The sequence below is a fragment of the Strix aluco genome, chromosome 5 (assembly GCF_031877795.1).
Source record: "Strix aluco isolate bStrAlu1 chromosome 5, bStrAlu1.hap1, whole genome shotgun sequence".
NCBI classification, from domain to species: domain Eukaryota; kingdom Metazoa; phylum Chordata; class Aves; order Strigiformes; family Strigidae; genus Strix; species Strix aluco.
In genome coordinates this window covers 35817852-35837775 of record NC_133935.1, presented here as the reverse complement: position 1 = coordinate 35837775, position 19924 = coordinate 35817852, and the positions used below count along the sequence as shown (strand labels likewise).

Sequence of the window (19924 nt, the reverse complement as noted above, 5' to 3'; positions counted from 1 at the left end):
CCTCCTCCTTTCTTACACTGACTTTGGTGTTTTCATAGGTGTCTTCTTCACAACTCCTCCTCCTCCTCCCAGGTTCCCCTTCGTAAATACATTTATCACAGAGGTGAAGCCACTGTTGCTAATTGGCTCAGCCTTGACACAGAGGTGGGTCTGACTTGGAGCCGGGGGAGCTTTGAGAAGCTTCTCACAGCTCTCTCCCGCTACCAAAAACCCTGCCACACACACAGACCCAACACAACTATTAATATGCCTTTTTTTACTCTGATAAAAAGAAATATTAATTTCCCCAGTATTTTCTTGATGCTACTGTGCTGTCCAGCTAAGCTAGACTAGTGTATAAACATATGTATATATACATATGTTTATATATATATAAACAGTGTAATTAAATTCATATAACAGTAGTATGAAAGTCTCTTTATCAAGACAGAAGTAGAAGATCAACTTAATTTTTTAGCTTTCTGCAGTTTGTAGTATGAGCTTGTCTGAAGATTCACCATATTTTCCCCTAATGCAGCTGCTCTGCTACTTTTTCTGACTTTAAAACCACAATTCATAAGCTATTTTAAAACTTTTCTCCTTGTACTTTTAAGTTATATTCTGGTTCTGACTTGACGGGTTTTGTTTTCTCCCCTCTTTTTCATACTGAAGAAATATGGATGTCAAGAGTAGAAATTATTTACTTATGAATCGCCAGGCATTGGAAAAAGACATCAAGACCTCTTATATTATGGATCGTATGATTTCTGATGAAGTACTAACGTTACAGGAGGAGGAGAGAGTGAAACAACAGGTAGAATAATCTGACTGTTACTTAACTTCCTAGTCTACTCACATGTTTTATCATCCTTTTTAAAAATGGCGATTTCTGTCTATCCTTCCTGAATTCAACAGATTCTTTAGTGTATGCCTACCATGCAGTTTTTATTGCACTTCATAAGAGTGAGTTGGTGGCTTGGTCAAGTTGAAGGCTATTTCTGTAACCATAAACAGTCTATAATTGACAGAGTGATAGATTAGATGATTTCTAAGGTCTTTCAGTTTTGTATAACATGTCTTTTAATGTTTTCTCTAGAATACACAGAAGGAGCGAGCAGCTATGCTAATAAACATTATTCTTACAAAAGATAATAATTCATACAGATCCTTTTATAATGCACTGCTCCATGAAGGGTACAGAGATCTTGCTGCACTTCTTCAGGACGGCATCCCTGCCATCTCCTCTGGTAACAGAAAGAGTTCAATGGATGGAATGACTTCATACGGTCAGTGTAACTACAGCAATCCCTGTGCTTGAAAGTAAAGAAAAGTTGCCTTTTTTATTCCTTGATAAGTGACTATCTGTAATACCTGTTCCAGTGAAGAAGGACTAGTTGGTGCATTCACTTGTTTTGGTGGTGTAGTAGTCAGTATTTCTGTATTTCATATATTTAATATGATAGGAGAGTTGCAGCAGTTAGGACTTTTGTAGGTCATCTTGAAAATGTTCATATTAAGTAGTGTTTATTTTAAAAGACAGGAAACCTGAAGCTCTCACAGTTTTCTCTAAACTGTAACATTTTTGTTGTACATGAAAGACTTTTATTTCCGTATATGTTAAAGAAGTTGAATCTCGCGTAAAAAGTTGTAGCCTCCAAAATTCTGACGTGTATCTTAAAGAGTAATCTCTAATCACTCAGTCTACCTTCCAATATTCAATCGAGTTATTAGGTTGCTCAATTCTCTCCACCAGGTCTTTTAGTTACTCTACATAAGTTCTTAACTTTTACCTACATTGTCATCAGTATCATCTTTGACATGAAATGAATTGGTAGTTTCTGATGGGAAGAACCTTCTAACTGCATATGTCTAACTGCCATATTTACTGGCACTCTACATTTTAAGTGTCATAGGCATGTGGCATTTTGATTACCTGAGTAAGATTTCCCAAAGCTTATCATTATAATATGGCACCACATATGGCCACTTTGTGGCCAGCAGCAACAGATAAATGCACATTTCCTTTCCTGTTATGTTTTACCTGCTCTATTGCAAGTCGTGCTATTTATCTTGGATCAAATCAAAGGAAGTCTTACTTGGACCACAATGCTGTGCTGTTAACTACAAAGTAAAAGCCTTACACAGCATGCTTTCTTTTCTGCTGCATCCATGGGGCAATAACTTCTGGGTGAGAAAGTGATTTCGTAGTTGGGTATAGTGATGTTGAGCTCCTGTGTTTGCCACAGTTTCTACTGGAGCTGTTAATTAACTTTTCACTTCTAGGGATTGATGTAACTAGCTTGCCTCATATGTAGTTGTTAATTGGAACACTATTGTAGGTGGGAGGCTAGTTACCTGTTAAGTAATTTATTTCTAAAAAGCAGTATTTTTTCAGTATTTGGTGTTGTGAGTCCAGTAGTTTTTAGAGCATTTGTAGGGGACCCCACTAGTTATTTGGGGTGGGGAGCTGTTTGGTTTGATTTGAAGAGGCATCACATTTAGAAATTACTGTTTATTTTCATGTTTCTTGTTTTTAACTTTAGTTAAGACAATTCTCTGCGAAGGAGGTGTACCACAGAGACCAGTTGTGTTTGTCACTCGTCCAAAACTGGTAGATGCTATTAAACAGAAACTGTTCTGCTTGGGAAATGATCCAGGCTGGGTCACAGTTTATGGAATGGCAGGTTGTGGGAAGACTGTTTTAACAGCAGAAGCTTTAAGGGATCATCAGCTTCTTGAAGGTACTTTTAGAAAAACATCTATATTTTTATAAAAATTACTACAGGTATACGTGTATTGGACATATATGGTGAAGTATCTTATGTCATCTTGAAAGTAATTTTGGATTTAGGTTTCTAAATTTCTTAGGTGCTTCTGAAATATTTGCTTGCAGCTTACAGCTTTTGTAACAATTTAGTGCTCTAGGACCACTAAGTATTTTATTAATTTATGGGAAAAGATTCTCAATAGCTTTTCACCTTGGAATCTGCTTTGGTTTATGAGAGTAGATGCATCCCTGATTAACTTAAAGTTGTTATTTCTGTTAGTGCAAAATAATCATATCTAGTTTATATTCCTTTTGGGCATTGCTTGTTAAATCCTCAGACTCTTCTGGTTGCTATGTGAGTTTAAAAGATCTTGCTCTAACTTTTGCATATATTTTAATAATGGCAGGCATTTGTGGAGTGATTACACTAGTTTCACTTTCACTTAAAGCAGATCATAAATGAAATCATTTAATGATTTTTTTTTTTTTCCCCTGCATAGGACACTTGAAGGAGAAAGTGGGACTCAAGCATTAGAAAACATGATGTAGGGATAGAGGCTACAGCATCCTCTGCTACAGCTGACTCTCTTACATGCCTTCCTGTTTACTGTTTTGGGATAATTTTCACATCCCAAACTCTGCACTCCTGCGGTAGTACAAATGCTAAGTCAGACTAGCAGCAAGATGGATGCAGAAGGGATTGCCAAGGGACAGGCAGGAAAGCATGTAGAGATGGGGGATGACATCATCAGTGGCAGTGTGAATTCTTTGTGGGAATTTGCCTTACAGAGCCTGTTCCTTTAAAAATAGAGAGTTGTGGTCTTGTAGAACCATCCTTTTGTGTTAATGGTAGAGTTACAAGGTTGGCTTGCAATAGACTTTACAGTTTTATATTTTAATTGAAATTGAGTTATTGATTGCTGTTGTAAGCTGCTATTATATTTTAAATGTATAGCATGATTAATATTGCTTTTCTTGTTAGATTACTTTCCAGGAGGAGTTCACTGGATCTCTGTTGGAAAACAGGACAAAGCAGGGCTCCTAATAAAACTTCAGAATCTCTGTAGTAGATTAGAACATGACTCTGCTCTTTCACAAAGGCCACCACTTAACATTGAGGAGGCTAAAGATCGTCTTCGTTTACTGATGCTACGCAGATATCCCAGGTGATGTCAGTAAAATTAAAGACTGTTCTTTTAATTGATAAAACTTTGCAGAGTAACTTCAGTCTAATTGTCTAAGGCATCTGTGCTGTGGTTACATGTCGCTGTGTTGTGGTGTGTTTTTTTTTAAAACCAACTTCCTAACTCTTCCACTTTTTGTTTCCCCTTTTTCTGTTTTACTGTAGATAATTAGAAAGTGTTATTCCATGTGAAATTAACAATACTTCTAGAAGTTTTAATTCCTGTGTAGGAGTTCCTGTTAAAATTTTCTAAATTACTGACTTACATATGATAAAAGAATAATTAAGTCCAGATAAGTGTACAAAAGCTGAAAGGTAAATAGATGCTAGAGGCAGATGTAAAATATAGATAGTATAACTCTGTCCCTGTTTAAATGGGTTTTTTTAATGGAGTAACTTAAGGGACACATTGTAGGCTTGTCCCGGATATGAATATATTTAGTAGGCTAATAAGGCTTCTGCTAACAGAATACATTAATCAGCTGTGCAGGAGTCACATTCACTTGTAAAGTTACTAGTTGTTGAATAATGAAAGTCGGGAACAAACAGTTGGAAATAAGAATTGCTCCAACTTTCAGTGTTCTCATTGTGTACATAGGATGCTTTGCTGATGTGTGAGGATTTGCAGCAGTAAAAGGATGTGTATCACTGCAGAAAATTTTTCCTTTCCAGAACAGCTGATGTCTCTTTAAAGTGTTTTGTCTAGAGTTATCAAAGTGAAAGCAGGTTTTGATGATATGATCAATTATCACCAAGAAACCAGTTTCTTTCAAACTTCAGGAAAATTGATTTGATTTAATCAAGCAGCATCTCAGTCGCTGCACAGCTTTTTTCATCTTTGAGCAAGAGTTTCTGTTTTTTCTTGAGGATTTCATTACTTTCTGGGAAAATCTGCACTAAACTAAACAAGCCTGCACCTGAGTGAGATATCCAGGAATAATACTCCAACCTTGTGACCTTTACAGATCACATAGAGTAGAAGAATATTGTCCTTTTTGTACAGGGAAAAAAAATACCTTTCTTGCGAAGATTTGAAAAACACTGCCAGGTCTTCCACAAGAAATTTTTAATTTTATGCAGAGGTCTTGTATCAAAAGTGCAAACAAGACACTTCCAACCGAAAGAGCAGGTTTCTCTGGGGTATATTAAGTGGTTGTCTCTATTGACACAATTCTTGTTACTTTTTATTCATTAACAAACAAACCAAAATTCTTCAATACAGAAGAATTTGGATGTTTAATTCATGCACAACATCGCAGTCTCTTCTGAGTAGAAGGGAGAGCTGTGTGTTATGTTCCTGTAAGGTGTATCCCTATGGCATCATGAACTGTTCCAGAAGTTGGCTGCTACTGTATAGCCAAGAAACATGACAGCCTAGCATGGTTGATATGCTGTGCTATGCTAGATTGTTTGTAGTTGCACAAAGTGACTAATTTAAGAGGTGCTTACTGTGTTTTGTCAAAAGAGCACCCGTATGCTGAGGAAACTAAGTGGAAAAGAGAAAATGCCAGCTTTGGAAATAATTAGGCACTTGGTTTTATTTGAGGGCATTTCAATGCCAGCTGTGGCAGTGTCTTCCTTATAGACTGCCAGATATCTCATGTGGGATGCTGTTGACCTGGCAATGTTCATTAGTCTATTTCAAGATAAAGTAACAGATGTTTAATAGGAGTATTGCAGAGAATGCCTGCACCTCAAGGAGAAGTGACAAGAATAGATTACAAAACTTTTGTAGTCTGACTGGTTTTTGCCATTTCAAAACCATGTTAATGTGATCACGCTGTTCATCTTAGTCCTGTTTACCCTTTCTCTTCTCCTCCTCTATCCTAAACACTTTGAGCATATTGCCAGAATTGACTCTAAAGGTAGGAACTTTGTATCTTTGAAAATTCTGTAAGTTTTTGAAAATTGACAGTGGTGAAAAGGGGTATACTGAATGAATTGAAGGGCTTAATGCCTTCTTTGCCTCAGTCTTTAATAACAAGACTAGTTGACTGAGGGAATCCAGCCTCCTCAGCCAGAAAACAGAGACTGGGAGAACGACCCCCCCGCAATCCAGGAGGACATAGTCAGTGACCTACTGCATCACATAGACACACACAAGTCTATGGGACGGGATGGGATACACCCGAGGGTGCTGAAGGAGCTGGCTGGGGTGCTCACCAAGCCGCGTGTGAGGTTAATGGTTGGACTAGATGATCTTCAAGGTCTTTTCCAACCTAGATGATTCTGTGATTCTGTTTGGAACAGGCTACAGCCTGGGCTTCATCCTGCCCAGTTGGGAATATGTGAGAATGCTCTAAGAACAAGTTTGTCTTGCTGATGATGGGTTATCTGGGAAATCATAATGGGCATGGGAGGAGGTAGAGGGGAATGTGCTGGGGATTGAGGTTCATAGGGTGCAAGTGCATTGGAAACCAAGCTTCACTAGTTCTAAGGCTTGTGTAGGAGCTTGCTGTGCGCTGGAATTCTCTTTGGTGACAGAAAGTCACTTCAGCTCTTTCTGCATTCAGATGGTCAACCCAGTATATCTCTTGGGAATAAAGTATTAATCAAGGGATTCAAATTGTGAATCCAGTATGTTTCTTGGGATTAAAGTATTAATCAAATGAAAACTTTATGAGCAAAATAGCATTATTTATTTTGTTGGATTATGTTTGAAGAAATTAAAGCTATGATATTCTTTAAAGTAAGAAATTTCAGGATTAAATCTCCTGTGATTGTTATCACAGTGTTTTGGGGGTTTTAATTTTTTTTTTATAATTCTAATTAGGACTTAAGATTTGTTGGTGTGGTTGGGGAAGAAAGTCACAGGTACCAAAAGACTGGGAGGTCTTTGAAGTTCTCAGATTAATTAAAAACATAAAATCAGGCTGTAATTCATGCTGCCCGGCATATTTTCAAGTGTGAAAGTACCACAAAATTAGTCATTTATGGCTATGATAGTGTTCTTGTAAACCCTCTGATTTATCAAAAGGGTGTTAATAGAGGAATTGTATAAAAATGAGATACGGGTGTCCAAGACTTACATGCAACTTTGAAAATGTGGTATAATGTGTATGCACTTGTTTATGAAGGATAAAATCCTTATTTTTAAGCACTGATGGTATACGCATCATTTAGCTGAATTAAAATGCAGAAGTCTAGGCATGCTTCCGTGGGAATTGGGCAATTTAACCAATGACTAGTGTAGCTGGAAATTCCATCCCTTTTTAACATAAAAAAGGCAGTAAATGTAAACAATTTGTAGGATTGGGTTTCAGTAATTTTCTTTCCTTCACAAAACACATAGAATTCAAATAACTGGTATTTCTTTTCATAAATCTACTTGCCAGCTTTTTGACTTCTTGCTCCCTTGGAACCAACCTTTTAAAACCATTTTTCAGTAACTTTTTTGTCACATATAGGCAGGTGTAGGGAAGTCTACTATACATTATTCTGGTGAAATTCCATGTAGTAATCTACAAATGCAACTAGCCATAGGATTTGAATATGTAGTCACTATAAAATGTTGTTTATGTAAAAAGAGCCTCATCATTCAAAACAATTCCTTCACAAGAGGATTAGTCTCATATATCTTTCTGAAGATACAAGAACAAAACTGAAAACTCTTGAGTCAAAAGGAAACTGAAATGGTTTCTCCCACAAAGCTTATCACTAGCCTGTGTTAAGCAGAGTTGTTATCTAGTCCTGTGCAACTTTTTTCTTCGTCATGATACCCGGTGACTTGAAAAACAGAGTAAGTATTTCTGTTTTTCCGGGCATCTACTAATAGAAAAATTTCTCAAAAACTTTATTGTTTACACTTCAATTATAGCTATAAAGCAATAAATGTTAAAAACCTTTTCTTTGAGATACTTGCATTCAGCTTTCTTGCACCATGTTTAATGCCCTCTTAAGGTATTTTATATATTAATACAAAAAAATTACGCGATGACACATCGTAAATTCTGAAAATGTTCTTTCATTATTAAAATGCAATACTGTATTTTAGTACTAACAGTTGATCTGAAATCTGCAATATTTCTTCTTGCACTAGATCTCTTTTGATCCTGGATGACATTTGGGATTCCTGGGTATTAAAAGCATTTGATAATCAATGTCAGGTTCTTATCACCAGCAGAGACAGGAGTGTAACAGATGCTGTGGCTGGTAAGGAACAGTTTCGTCTCCTGCACCACAGATTGTGTGTATGCAGTTTGTTCTTGTGAACTTTTAAAAGAATCTGATAGAATCTATGTCTATCAACTTGTGCACAAGTGGCAAAGTTTTAGAATACTGCTCTGTAAGACTTTATGCTCCTTGTGAAATAAATATTATATGTTATCCTGAAAGTGTTGAAGAGTGCAGTTATTCTCAACAGGATAAATTAACTTCTGTGACACTGTTGCTGTTAGACTGATTAAGCTATTGAGCAGTCACTGCTATGACATGCTCATAATGCATCTGTAATTACTAGATTATAGTCTAATATTTTTTTGTCTCTAATGCAAGCTTGACTGTGGTAAGTAGAATTTATCACTTCTTAGTACTAGTTATATAAAATACTTAAAATACTGTGCAAAAAATCATGAGCCAGGTCCTTTGCTCCAGATTTTGCTCAGAAAATGCTCTCAATTTCCATAGGATTTTTTACATTCTTTTAATTTTTTTTCCATGTTTCTATGTCTAGGCAATAAATATGAGGTTCATGTGGAAAGTGGACTAGCACACGAGAAGGGACTGGAGATTTTATCCCTATTTGTGAATATGAAAATATCAGAACTGCCAGAACAAGCTAACTGCCTTGTAAGGGAATGCAAAGGTATACTGCTGCTCTTTAACATACCATTTACCACTGACTATTTTTTTCTTCTAGATTTTGATTTAGAAATAGAGGAGGGAACATTCTTTAATACTGTACACCTTAAGTAAAGCACGTGCTTGTTAAATGCTTTTTGTTTTTTTAAACTAAATAGAAGTGTCCCATGTTGATTTTTCAAGTAGTTTTCTTCAGCATATCTTCCCCTTGCCCCCGTATTACACTTAAATTTGGTGAGTTTGCAGATGACTACATGGACGTCTAGATGTCCAGATGGATGACATGTTTTGTTTGTCTGTTCTCCACACCTCAAGAATTTAATCAGTGTATTGGGAAAATGACCTGACTTCAACCACTTGACTAAACTATTGGATTGTGTTCCTTGAAAACCTCTAAGATCAAATTAATCTTTTCCTTCAGGTTCTCCTCTTGTGATATCCTTGATAGGTGCATTATTACGAGACTTCCCTAGTCGTTGGGAATACTATCTCAAACAGCTGCAGAATAAGCAGTTTAAAAGAATAAGAAAATCTTCTTCTTATGATTATGAAGCCCTTGATGAAGCAATGTCCATAAGTGTTGAGCAACTGAATGACAATTATAAAGACTACTATAAAGACCTCTCTATCCTCCCAAAAGATGTTAAAGTACCTACTAAGGTAATAACAGCAATGCAGAAATCTAATACTTTTTAGTGAGATACAAACAATAAAGAATTCATAACATTATTCTTGTGTATAACTTATGTTGTATGTAACTTAGTAGTAATTACTAGATTGGATAGGTCAGGTCCATTATTGTATCATGCCTTTTATTGTCAGTAGTGAAACTAAAAAAATTGTAACTGACTAAATGTATTCATAATGCTTAAGTTTAATGTGCGTTCTATATATACCTCTTTAATTAGATTGTAGTTGAGCTCTCTGAAGGCTTAAAAACTGATGTGAAATTTGTCTCCTTTAAGAAAAAGATACAATCACCATAAATCAGCACAGACAAAAGATGGCATAATTTGTATTATCTGTCCTGTAGTTTGATATGGAAGAATGGGTAACTTACTGAATTTATCACCATTTGTAATGTGTCTATATTTCTTAGCATGTGTTTAGTTGTCAGTTAATTCGTAGCCTTTTATGATATTCATACAAGTCATATTACCTCTTACTTCTGATTCTTATTGTGTCTTTTTTAGGTTCTCTGCGTTCTTTGGGATATGGAAACTGAAGAAGTTGAAGATATACTACAGGAATTTGTTAACAAATCACTATTGTTCTGTGATCGTAATGGGAAGTCATTCCATTATTATTTACATGATCTTCAACTTGACTTTCTTACAGAGAAGAATCGCAACCAGCTTCAGGTAGGGTATTGACTAATCTACTTACTCTTCACTCTGCAAAGCTGGGCATTCTTCAGGAAGTGTTCCTTTGTTAAATGATATCCAGAGTAGCTTCATAGAATAGGCCCATAATGTAGATATACTTAATGCTGATTAATTAAAAACATTTATTTCTAACTTGAAACTGATTCCATTTGCAGCTAAGAAACTAAACTGAGAGAAGACTCTTATTATTTCTCTGTCAAAGATGTTTCCAGCAGGAGATGAATGTTCCACTGATGATTCCAAAGGCATCAAGACCCTACCAGAGTAGGAAGTTTCTTCTTTAGTACAGAGGAGTTCTTTTTACTCCTTTTGTCAATTTAAGGCCATACTTGCAGGGAAAGGGCCTGTAAGTTGGGCCAAATAAATTTATCAGTTCTGAAGGACAGGACAGAAAAAGTAGATCTGAAGAAAAACCAAGTTTTTAGTCCTGCTTTAAATCTACATACATAAGGGTATTCCTCAATACTGAAACCAATCCATACCTTGGTATAGTATTAACTGAAAATGTGTTTTGATTCACACTGCAGGAGCTGCACAAAAACATAGTGAATCAGTACAAGAAATACTACAAACTTAATACGCCTGTTCCATCTCAAGAGGATTGCATGTACTGGTATAACTTTCTAGCGTATCACATGGCTGGCGCCAACATGCAGAAGGTGAGTTCTGACTAGTGTCCTCTGTTTCCTTTCTTGACCCACCCTTACCCCCCTGTCTTTCCCCTCGGGTGTTTTCCTGACTCGAACCTCTCTTCTTCCAGGCTTTTGCGCAGACAGGTAAACACTCAACATAGAGTCCTTTAGGGGCTCCACTGATAATCACTGTCTGTTATGAAAACTATTTCTACCCTTTGTGTCTTGTCTTTTCAACCAGTTCTTGAGAAGATTCCTTATTTTGTATCATAATAGCTTGTGTTTTTCTTTTCCTTTTTAAGAAGCTTTGATAAGAAATCTTCTCTAAACCTTTTTGATAATCCAGGCTCACTTTATTGTAAGATAATACAAGTAAATTGATTTCTTCAGAGAATTTGGTTAGATTACTTTTTTTCTACAGAAGTCTTGTTAGTTTTTTTCCTTGTATATCATACTGATTTGTGTGTAAAAGTTCTTTCTCTGTATTACCATATTTTAACAGCCACAAAAAATCCAGCAAGAGTTAGATGGGCAAATCTCCTGGTCCCAGAATTGCCTTGGAGCCCTTAAAAAAATTGCTGTCATTTTTGCCACCAGCTGTTTTTTAGGTACTGAGCTAGTATAAGATGCAAATCATGCAGGAAGATTAATACTTCAGTAGTTTCACTTCAATGTCTTTCGAACTCGTGCCTCAAATAGGATTTGGTCCTGGTTGCTAATTGCTTTATTTCACGTGTACTCAACCTTATCTCTTGAACCTCTTTTGAGATGGTTCATCTGACTCATCATATAAAATACACTTTGTGTACTTATAGGAACCTTCATAATTAATGTGGGCTACAAATCTAGGATTTTTTGGCTCATACTAACTTCATTATCTCAGTCTCTTTAATTTCAGTGTATTGGAAAAATGTTTTTATTATTAGCCTTTCTACATTTTGTAGAACTAGATTCTCAGAGTTCTTTAGCCTGTCTCATTATGACTGTATGCTCCCCAGAGTTTAGACTCTTTATATTGCTTATTTCTCATTATTTAGACATGATTTCTCTTTGTTGGAAGGCTAATAAAGATGGGAGGTATTCTTTTTTTTTTTTTTTTGTTTAACCATGATAATCTTTCAATCCTTGTGGTATTTACTGATTTTAAATTGGAATATACTTCGAGCCTGTGCAGTGTTGTCTTTAAGCAGTTTTCCTGATTCCAGCAAGAACGTTTTTTTAACAAGAAGGGCTTTTTTAAGTACGTTAATAGCTAGTGGAGGTCTAAAGAAAACATTGGACCAATACTCATTGAAGATGGTCATCTGAGTAATAGGGATAAAGAAAAAGGGGAAGCATTCAATGCTTTTTTTGCCTCAGTCTTTAATAATACTAACAGACCTTGGGCTGCCCAGTCCCCTGAGTCAGAGGACCAGAAGGGTGGAAACAATAACTTTCCATTTGTGGACACTGAAATTGTAAGGGACCAGCTATATCAGATGAATGCTCACAAGTCCATGGGATCTGATGGAATTCATCCCAGAGTACTGAAGGAGCTAGTGGTTGTTATGGCAGGACCCCTCTTGATCATCTACCAAAGGTGTTGAGAGTCTGGGGAGGTCCCTGCTGACTGGAAGCTAGCCAACGTTATTCCCATCCACAAAAAGGGTGTGAGGGAAGGCCCAGGAAACTACAGACCTGTTAGTCTAACCTCAGTTCCTGGAAAAATTATGGAGAAGATTATGCTGCATACTGTTGAAAGGCATTTTAAGAATAATGCAATCATCAGGCACAGTCAACGTGGGCTCACAAAGGGAAAGTCCTGTTTAACTAATTTGATATCCTTCTATGATAAGGTCACGTGCCTAGTGGATGAAGGGAAGGCGGTAGGTGTAGTTTTTCTGGATCTTAATAATGCTTCTCATACTGTCCCTCACAGCATCCTTCTGGACAAGTTGTCAAACTGTGAGATGAGCTGGTACACGGTGTGCTGGGTGAAGAACTGGCTGAAGGGTAGAGCTCAAAGGGAATGGGGCTGGCTAGTGAGTGGCCACCAGTGGTGTTCCTCAGGTTTCAATTCTAGGGCCAGTCTTGTTCAATATATTTATCAATGATCTGGATGTAGGACTGGAATGCCCCATTAGCAAGTTTGCTGATGATACCAAACGGGAAGATGCTGTTGATACTCTTGAGGGACAGGAGGCCTCACAGAGGGATCTAGATAGATTGGAGCATTGGGCAGTGATTAATGGGATGAAATTTAACAAGTCCAAATGCTGGATTCTGCACCTAGGATGGAGTAATGTCAGGCACGGGTATAAACTGAGAGAGGAGTGGCTGGAGAGCAGCCCTGCAGACAGGGATCTGGGGGTGCTGGTTAGCAGCTGGCTCAGCATGAGTCAGTGATGTGCCCTGGAAGTCCATAGAGCAAATGGCATCCTGGGGTACATCAAACACAGCATAACCAGCCCGTCAAAAGACGTGATTATTGTGCTGTATTCAGCGTTGGTTCAGCCTCATGTTGAGGACTGTGTGCAGTTCTGGGCCCCACAATTTAAGAACAGTGTTAAGGTCCTTGAATGTGTCCGGAGGAGGGCAACAAAACTGGCTGGAAGGAATGTCCTACGAGGAGCGGCTAAGGACTTTGGGCTTGTCTCGTTTGGAGAAGAGGAGGCTGAGGGGTGACCTCATTGCTCTCTACAGCTTCCTGAGGAGGGGAAGTGGAGAGGGAAATGACAGTCTAATCTCCTTGGTACCCAGTGATAGAACATGTGGGAATGGTGCAAAGCTGCGCCAGAGGAGGTTTAGACTGGACATTAGGAAGCATTTCTTTATTGAGAGGGCAGTCAAACACTGGAACAGGTTTTCTAGGGAGATGGTTGATGCCTCAAGCCTGTCAGTGTTTAAGAGGCATTTGGACAATGCCCCTAATAACATGCTTTAGCTTTTGATCAGCCCTGAACTGGTCAGGAGTTGGACTAGATGGTCATTATAGGTCCCTTCCAACTGAAATAGTCTATTCTATTCTGATAATTCTATTTGCAGTTTCTGATTGCCTTTCAGGTAGCCTTCTCATTTTTAAGTTAAATGCAGGTATAACAGATTTCTTGCTTTCATTCAAATTCAGCATCTGTTAAGAATAACAACAGATTACTATTAGCAGAGTGATCTTTGCTAGACTGGACTAGAAGCGGCTTTTTCAGAGTTGTATCTTAAATCAGGTCTTGTGTGCTACAGAAGTCAAGATTTGCTTTGTACCCCCATCCCTTCTCCGACTAGCTGTGTCAAAGAGCAGTCCTTCGCATTAAAATAACAAGCTTAGAGTTCTATACCCCGAATTTTCATACCTGATCAAGTAAGATGCAGGTAACAGGAAATTGCCTAAGTTTTTAACTAGACACAATTGTACTGAAGCATATTAAATGTATTTTATAACCTAATGTATTTCCTGTGTTTTTCTTTTCCCCCATAATTATGCTCTGAACTTAAATTTGTATTTCTTGTAGGAACTCCGTGATCTTATGTTTTCTTTAGATTGGATTAAAGCTAAAACAGAATTGGTAGGGCCTGCTCACCTGATTCATGAATATGTAGAATATAGTTCAATCCTGGATCAAAAGGTATGATACTAAAAGGTAAATGATCAGTCTGTTCCAAATATGTTTTTCTATTCTTAATTACATTTTGTTGGATGTATGTATATATAGGAAATATATAGAAAGCGTAAAAAACTGAACATAAGAAGAGTACCAAGTTAAACTTTAACTTGGAGAAGAGAAAAATGAAGAAAACTTAGTTTTCAGTTTTAGTTGTAACTTCAGTGTGTGCCCAAGTAATTAACCATGGAACTCAATAACGAAGGTGAACAACAGTACCTAATGGTGGGGTACACATGATACTCTGCTTTTGAGGAGGTGTAGAATTTTGTTGACTGCTTGGAATAGTCTTTCTGGTATTTCACATTGACTTCTTATTGAGTAAATCACTGTTGCCAGTATCCTTTATTTGAAAAATAAGGTTAATATGCTTTCTGGAGTAGGATAATGAAATATTTCAGTCTATCATATGTACTTGCTAATAGAACTAAATAGAAAAATAGAACTAAATGCTTCTGTAAGAATATTAGCTGTATAGAAAATTAAAAAAAGCAAAGGGCACTTAAGAAATAAATACACTTTCTATGTTATTAAATAGTATCTGCTCTGTATGTAGGATAGCACAGTACGTGAGAACTTCCAGGAATTTCTGTCTTTAAATGGGCACCTTCTTGGACGGCAGCCGTTTCCTGACATTATACAGCTGGGTCTTTGCCAGCCAGAGACGTCAGAGGTGTATCAACAAGCCAAGCTACATGCTCAAAGAGAAACAGGAACATTTTATTTGGAATGGATGTAAGTATCTGCAGTCCATCTGCTGATATGCTGATCCCTTGATCCAAGGAAATAATTTAACGTACAGCTAAATACAATGTATGGCTAATATAAGGACCTTTTTAAGAACTGCTTTATTTTTTCTGGGGAAAGTGAAATAATTTTCAAGAACTTGTAGGAGCGAGGGAACTCTGGATATGTAAGGCCACAAATTAGTAACAATTTCATAGAAATAAGTAGAGAAAAGAGGAATTTATTTACTTCTGTGCTCAATGATTGTTCCTTTTAAATAACTATACAAAGATGAAAAGAAGATACTTTGAAACTTCTCTAAATACTTTTATTTTTAAAAAAAGTTAGAATTTCAGTGCAAGTACTGGGCATGTCACAGTGTGTTGTTAGGTTTTCTAGTAAAATTTACACTTTAAAAAGGAGAGCATTTGTGTTAACTTGCAAAGTTTTTGAAAGTAGTGAGTTGGGGAATATTAAAAGGCTTTATAATCTCTACTCAATCTTGAAATTTCTATTTGAGTAATTCTTTGCTGTTTTCATATTTTTGGAAATTGTTTAAGGAAAAAGTGTACATATCTAAACATTTTTCCAGCATAGTCCAGTAGTCATCTGATCACGTAACTGTCTCTGTTAGATTCTTCTGTTTGATGTTTCTGTTCTGATACCTGCAGTACTTCGTGGTCACAAAACAGAATGACTCTATGTCAGGTAATTATGGTAATAACCAGGCAGGTTGATCCAGGCATACTTAAATCCAGGTCTTCTCTTTGAATGTTTGGTTATTTAATTTCTCATAGCTAACAGAATTCTAACTAAAATGCTTGGAAGCTGCACAGTTCAGAAGAGTCAATCTCCAGGTAGTTCACCTGGTAGTTTCACCTTGGATGTGGGAGACTTATGCTGAAGAACATGACTGAAATCAGCAGAACAGAGACAGATGGTTTTGTCTCCCGTCCTAGGGCAGGGTTCTAAAAATGGTTTGTAGGATATGTAGGTGAATACACTGCTCTCTTGACCAGCAATTTTAGCTTTATTAAAATATGCAAAAAAAAAAGAGCAACCTAGGGATGTTGATGGATAGCCGGCTGAACATGAGCCAGCAGTGTGCCCAGGTGGCCAAGAAGGCCAATGGTATCCTGGCTTGTATCAGAAATAGGGTGGCCAGCAGGGACAGGGAAGTGATCTTACCCCTGTACTTGGCACTGGTGAGGCGGCACCTCGATGACTGTGTTCAGTTTTGGGCCCCTCACTACAAAAAGGACATTGAATCACTTGAGCGTGTCCAGAGAAGGGCAACGAAGCTGGTGAAGGGTCTGGAGCACATGTCGTACGAGGAGTGGCTGAGGGAACTGGGGTTGTTTAGTCTGGAGAAGAGGAGGCTGAGGGGAGACCTCATCGCCCTCTACAACTACCTGAAGGGAGGTTGCAGAGAGCTGGGGATGAGTCTCTTTAACCAAGTAACAAGTGATAGGACAAGAGGGAATGGCCTCAAGTTGCGCCAGGGAAGATTTAGACTGGATATTAGGAAGCATTTCTTTCCAGAACAGGTGGTTAGGTGTTGGAATGGGCTGCCCAGGGAGGTGGTGGAGTCCCCATCCCTGGAGGTGTTTAAGAGTCGGGTTGACATAGTGCTGAGGGATATGGTGTAGTTGAGAACGGTCAGTGTTAGGTTAATGGTCTTTTCCAACCTAGATGATTCTGTGAAATGTTGGCTTAGATGAGTCAGTATTTTGCAGTGAAAATTTGCTTTCATTCTACAGCACAGCTACTTTGAGATGTTTTACCCATTATGTAAATGCTAAACCTGAAGATTGAAACTGGTAATGATAAAAACTTGAAGTACATTGATTCATTTTGACTCTAGAAAAAAAATAATCTTGTAACAATCTATTCATCACCAAAAATCATCTTATTATAGTGACAGCTTTCTGTATTAAGATCTGGCTAAACAGGGTGGTTATGATTGCTACTAATTCTAAGTTTTTGTTAAAGTGAGGCAAGAGTCATCTAAGTTGTGTTACATTCTGTACTTAATCTCTGATTGAAATGCAGTGATAGTCATAGATTTTATTTAAATATCTAGTGATAAGAATTGAGTCACTGCTGTGAAAATAAATTTACTAAGATCTAAACAAATTGTTTGTTATAAAGCTTGCTGCTCAAGATGTGTGGAAAAAGTGTTATCTTTTTACAGAGGATTTTGAATAATAAAAAGGCTCTAGGAAATCCTACTCATCTAAAATCAACTGTCTTACCCTGTAGAAATAAAAAATCCTTGAAAAACCTCTACCGTCTGGTTGTTCGTCCACATAGAGATGCAGTTTACCATGCCTGCTTTTCTAAGGATAGACAAAGAATAGCATCATGTGGAGCTGATAAAACACTTCAGGTAAGATACCTATGCATGAATGAAAAGAGATGCTGAGTGCCATTTTGATAACATTTGTTAACACTCCTGTCAGTTTTCTTTTGCTGTTATGTGGAGGTATTAGAGAGCTAGAATGATTGAAAAGGATTTATTATTACATAAAACATCAAGTTGCATGTTTAGAATAGGAAGTGTCATCTTGTAGTTAGAAAGCTAAACTGTGTGATTTCGGGGTTTATACCCTCACAGCTGTAATCCATGAACGTGAGACACCTTTTAATGGTACAGAAGAGCTCACAGCCTAAGTAATGCACCCCAGCATATTTAGTATTTGCTTGCAAAAGTGTTATTTCCAGTCACAGTAGACCTTCTACAGAAGTGAGAAACAGTAAGACGTTTTAGTTACAGTTTTACTATTTCTGTGGGATGGTAATAGACATTATGCTACTTTGATGCTTAATTAGTAAATTGTCTTACGCAAAAGAAATACATCTGGGAATAAAAACGAACCCCTGAAGTTGAGGATAGTATTAGACTGGAAATGGGCCCAAAGTTCTTAAGAAGTGGATTAGGGGAGACAGAGAGGAAAGTGACTAATATAAATTTGCCAGCAGTTTGCCTGGAGGAGAGCCAGCCAGCTCTCAAGAAAACTAGCAATCAGCCAGCCAGTAACCTGGTAAAGTATCCATATTCCAGACAGCCAAAGGTAAGGGAAAAGAACAACTTTTCTGCAAGCCTTTGGTATTGTTTTGGATGCTTGATAAGTTGAGTATGAAAATAATAATATTAGTGGTGCTTAATTGCTGTTCATTTGGCTACTTAATGTGTTGTTATTGTGCTTTTATTTATTTATTTGCTGGCTTCTACAATACTATGATCATGGTATCCACTTAAGGAGATGCCTGGTGGATGTACTCATTTTATGCTGTGCTGAAGTTATTGTGCTGAGCTTCTGTACTTAATGGCCTCATTATTGAGAGTGCAGATTGTTTATTTTTCTCTTCATTTTCTACCCGAAAAACTAAAATCTGTGGACTGCGATTGTGTTTAAAAACTTTAGTTGAAGAAGTAATAGGAAAATCGGCAATAATCATTTTTTCATTGTTTAACTCTGAGCTTATTCATGTTTTCTCCAGTAGTGGCCTCAGCTTTTCAGTTTTCAAGGCTACTTCTACTACTTCTGTAAAATAAAAAAATGATTGCTAGATTAAGAACAGATGTTCTGCAGAGTTTTTTGTAAAAGTAGATTTCCTGTTACTTCAGTATTTATGTTCTTATTTGAACCAATACCAAACATTTCATTGTCATTGATATTCCCACTCAATGAAAAAGGAGAAAATGGGGACTTCACAATTGTAGTATCCTGAACGCTGCTGTAGAGAGCACCTAGTGATTTGTTTTAATAATTAAGAATACGTAACCTAAGGAGGAAAGGGAGACCCCTTTTTCCCCACCATTGTAAAGTTAAATCCCAGAATTTTGGGAAATCAATTAATATGTGACGCTTTTCCCCAACTGACATTTTACTGCTCAAGACAGACTTCTGTCATCCCATATGACTTCTCAGTAGTTCTTTTTTTTTGTTTGTTCCCCGAATCATCATTTGCTGCTGAAAGTCTTACTTTCCACAGAAGGATATGAGAGAGAGAGATAAATAGATAGATAGATATAAACCTGAAATTTATAGTTTTAAGAATAGTTTAGATTTTGTTAATAGATACAGTGTTTTGCAGGTACTGTTAAAAAATACTGAGAAAGGACATGGATTTAGGCTTAAGAGTGAAGGTAGAAAAAGTCATTAATGAAACACACATTGCATATAGAAATCTTTTTTAAAATCAGTTTTCACTATTTCTTTCCCTAACAATTTCTATCATCCTTATAAAATTGAAGCTTAAATTAAATATTTTTATAATTATTATGTTAATTTCCCTGAAATTATACATTCTTTCAAAAGTAGATCAATTTTATGACAAGCTTATATAAAGAGAGCTGTTTGAGAGAAAACAAACATATTTGTGTTTTAAAATTGTATGTGGGTTTTAAGATTTTTATTGTTTATTGTTTTAGGTGTTTAAAGCAGAAAGTGGAGAAAGACTCTTGGAGATAAGTGCCCATGATGATGAAATACTTTGTTGCGCTTTCTCTGCAGATGGTGAATTTGTAGCAACTTGTTCAGCTGATAAAAAAGTGAAGGTAAGGAAATGGAGAGCAGACAATTATTTTTTTTTTCCAAATAAGTAATTCTATTTTCAGTTTTAAGCAAGGCAGAGCACATTCTTAAGACTAAAGGTTTTTTTAACTGTCTTAAATCTTATGTGGATAATTCACCACTTCACAAACAGACAAGCCCCCTTGTTACGTAATGTAAAAGATGCTTGATGTTAACATCATCCTTACAGAATTACCACTTATTTTACTTGTATTATCAGATGATTCTTTTTAAGTA

General features: G+C 36.9%; 1 protein-coding gene across 11 annotated transcripts in view; it reads left to right on the top strand.

Moving 5' to 3' along the window:
• Positions 1-19924, top strand: part of APAF1 (apoptotic peptidase activating factor 1) — a 39720-nt gene that overhangs the window by 2520 nt on the left and 17276 nt on the right. For 5 of the 11 annotated variants that reach the window (XR_012623552.1, XR_012623553.1, XM_074826985.1 and 2 more), the window contains exons 2-14: positions 652-793; positions 1076-1265; positions 2523-2720; positions 3729-3912; positions 7969-8081; positions 8602-8733; positions 9151-9389; positions 9923-10090; positions 10642-10773; positions 14232-14345; positions 14938-15116; positions 17370-17496; positions 19546-19671. Coding sequence is in view for 8 of the 11 variants with exons in the window: in XM_074826985.1 (XP_074683086.1) it covers positions 656-793; positions 1076-1265; positions 2523-2720; positions 3729-3912; positions 7969-8081; positions 8602-8733; positions 9151-9389; positions 9923-10090; positions 10642-10773; positions 14232-14345; positions 14938-15116; positions 17370-17496; positions 19546-19671 (2040 nt within the window). In the remaining 3 variants the exon portion in view is untranslated. The other 6 variants (XM_074826986.1, XM_074826989.1, XM_074826988.1 and 3 more) reach the window with 6 other exon arrangements.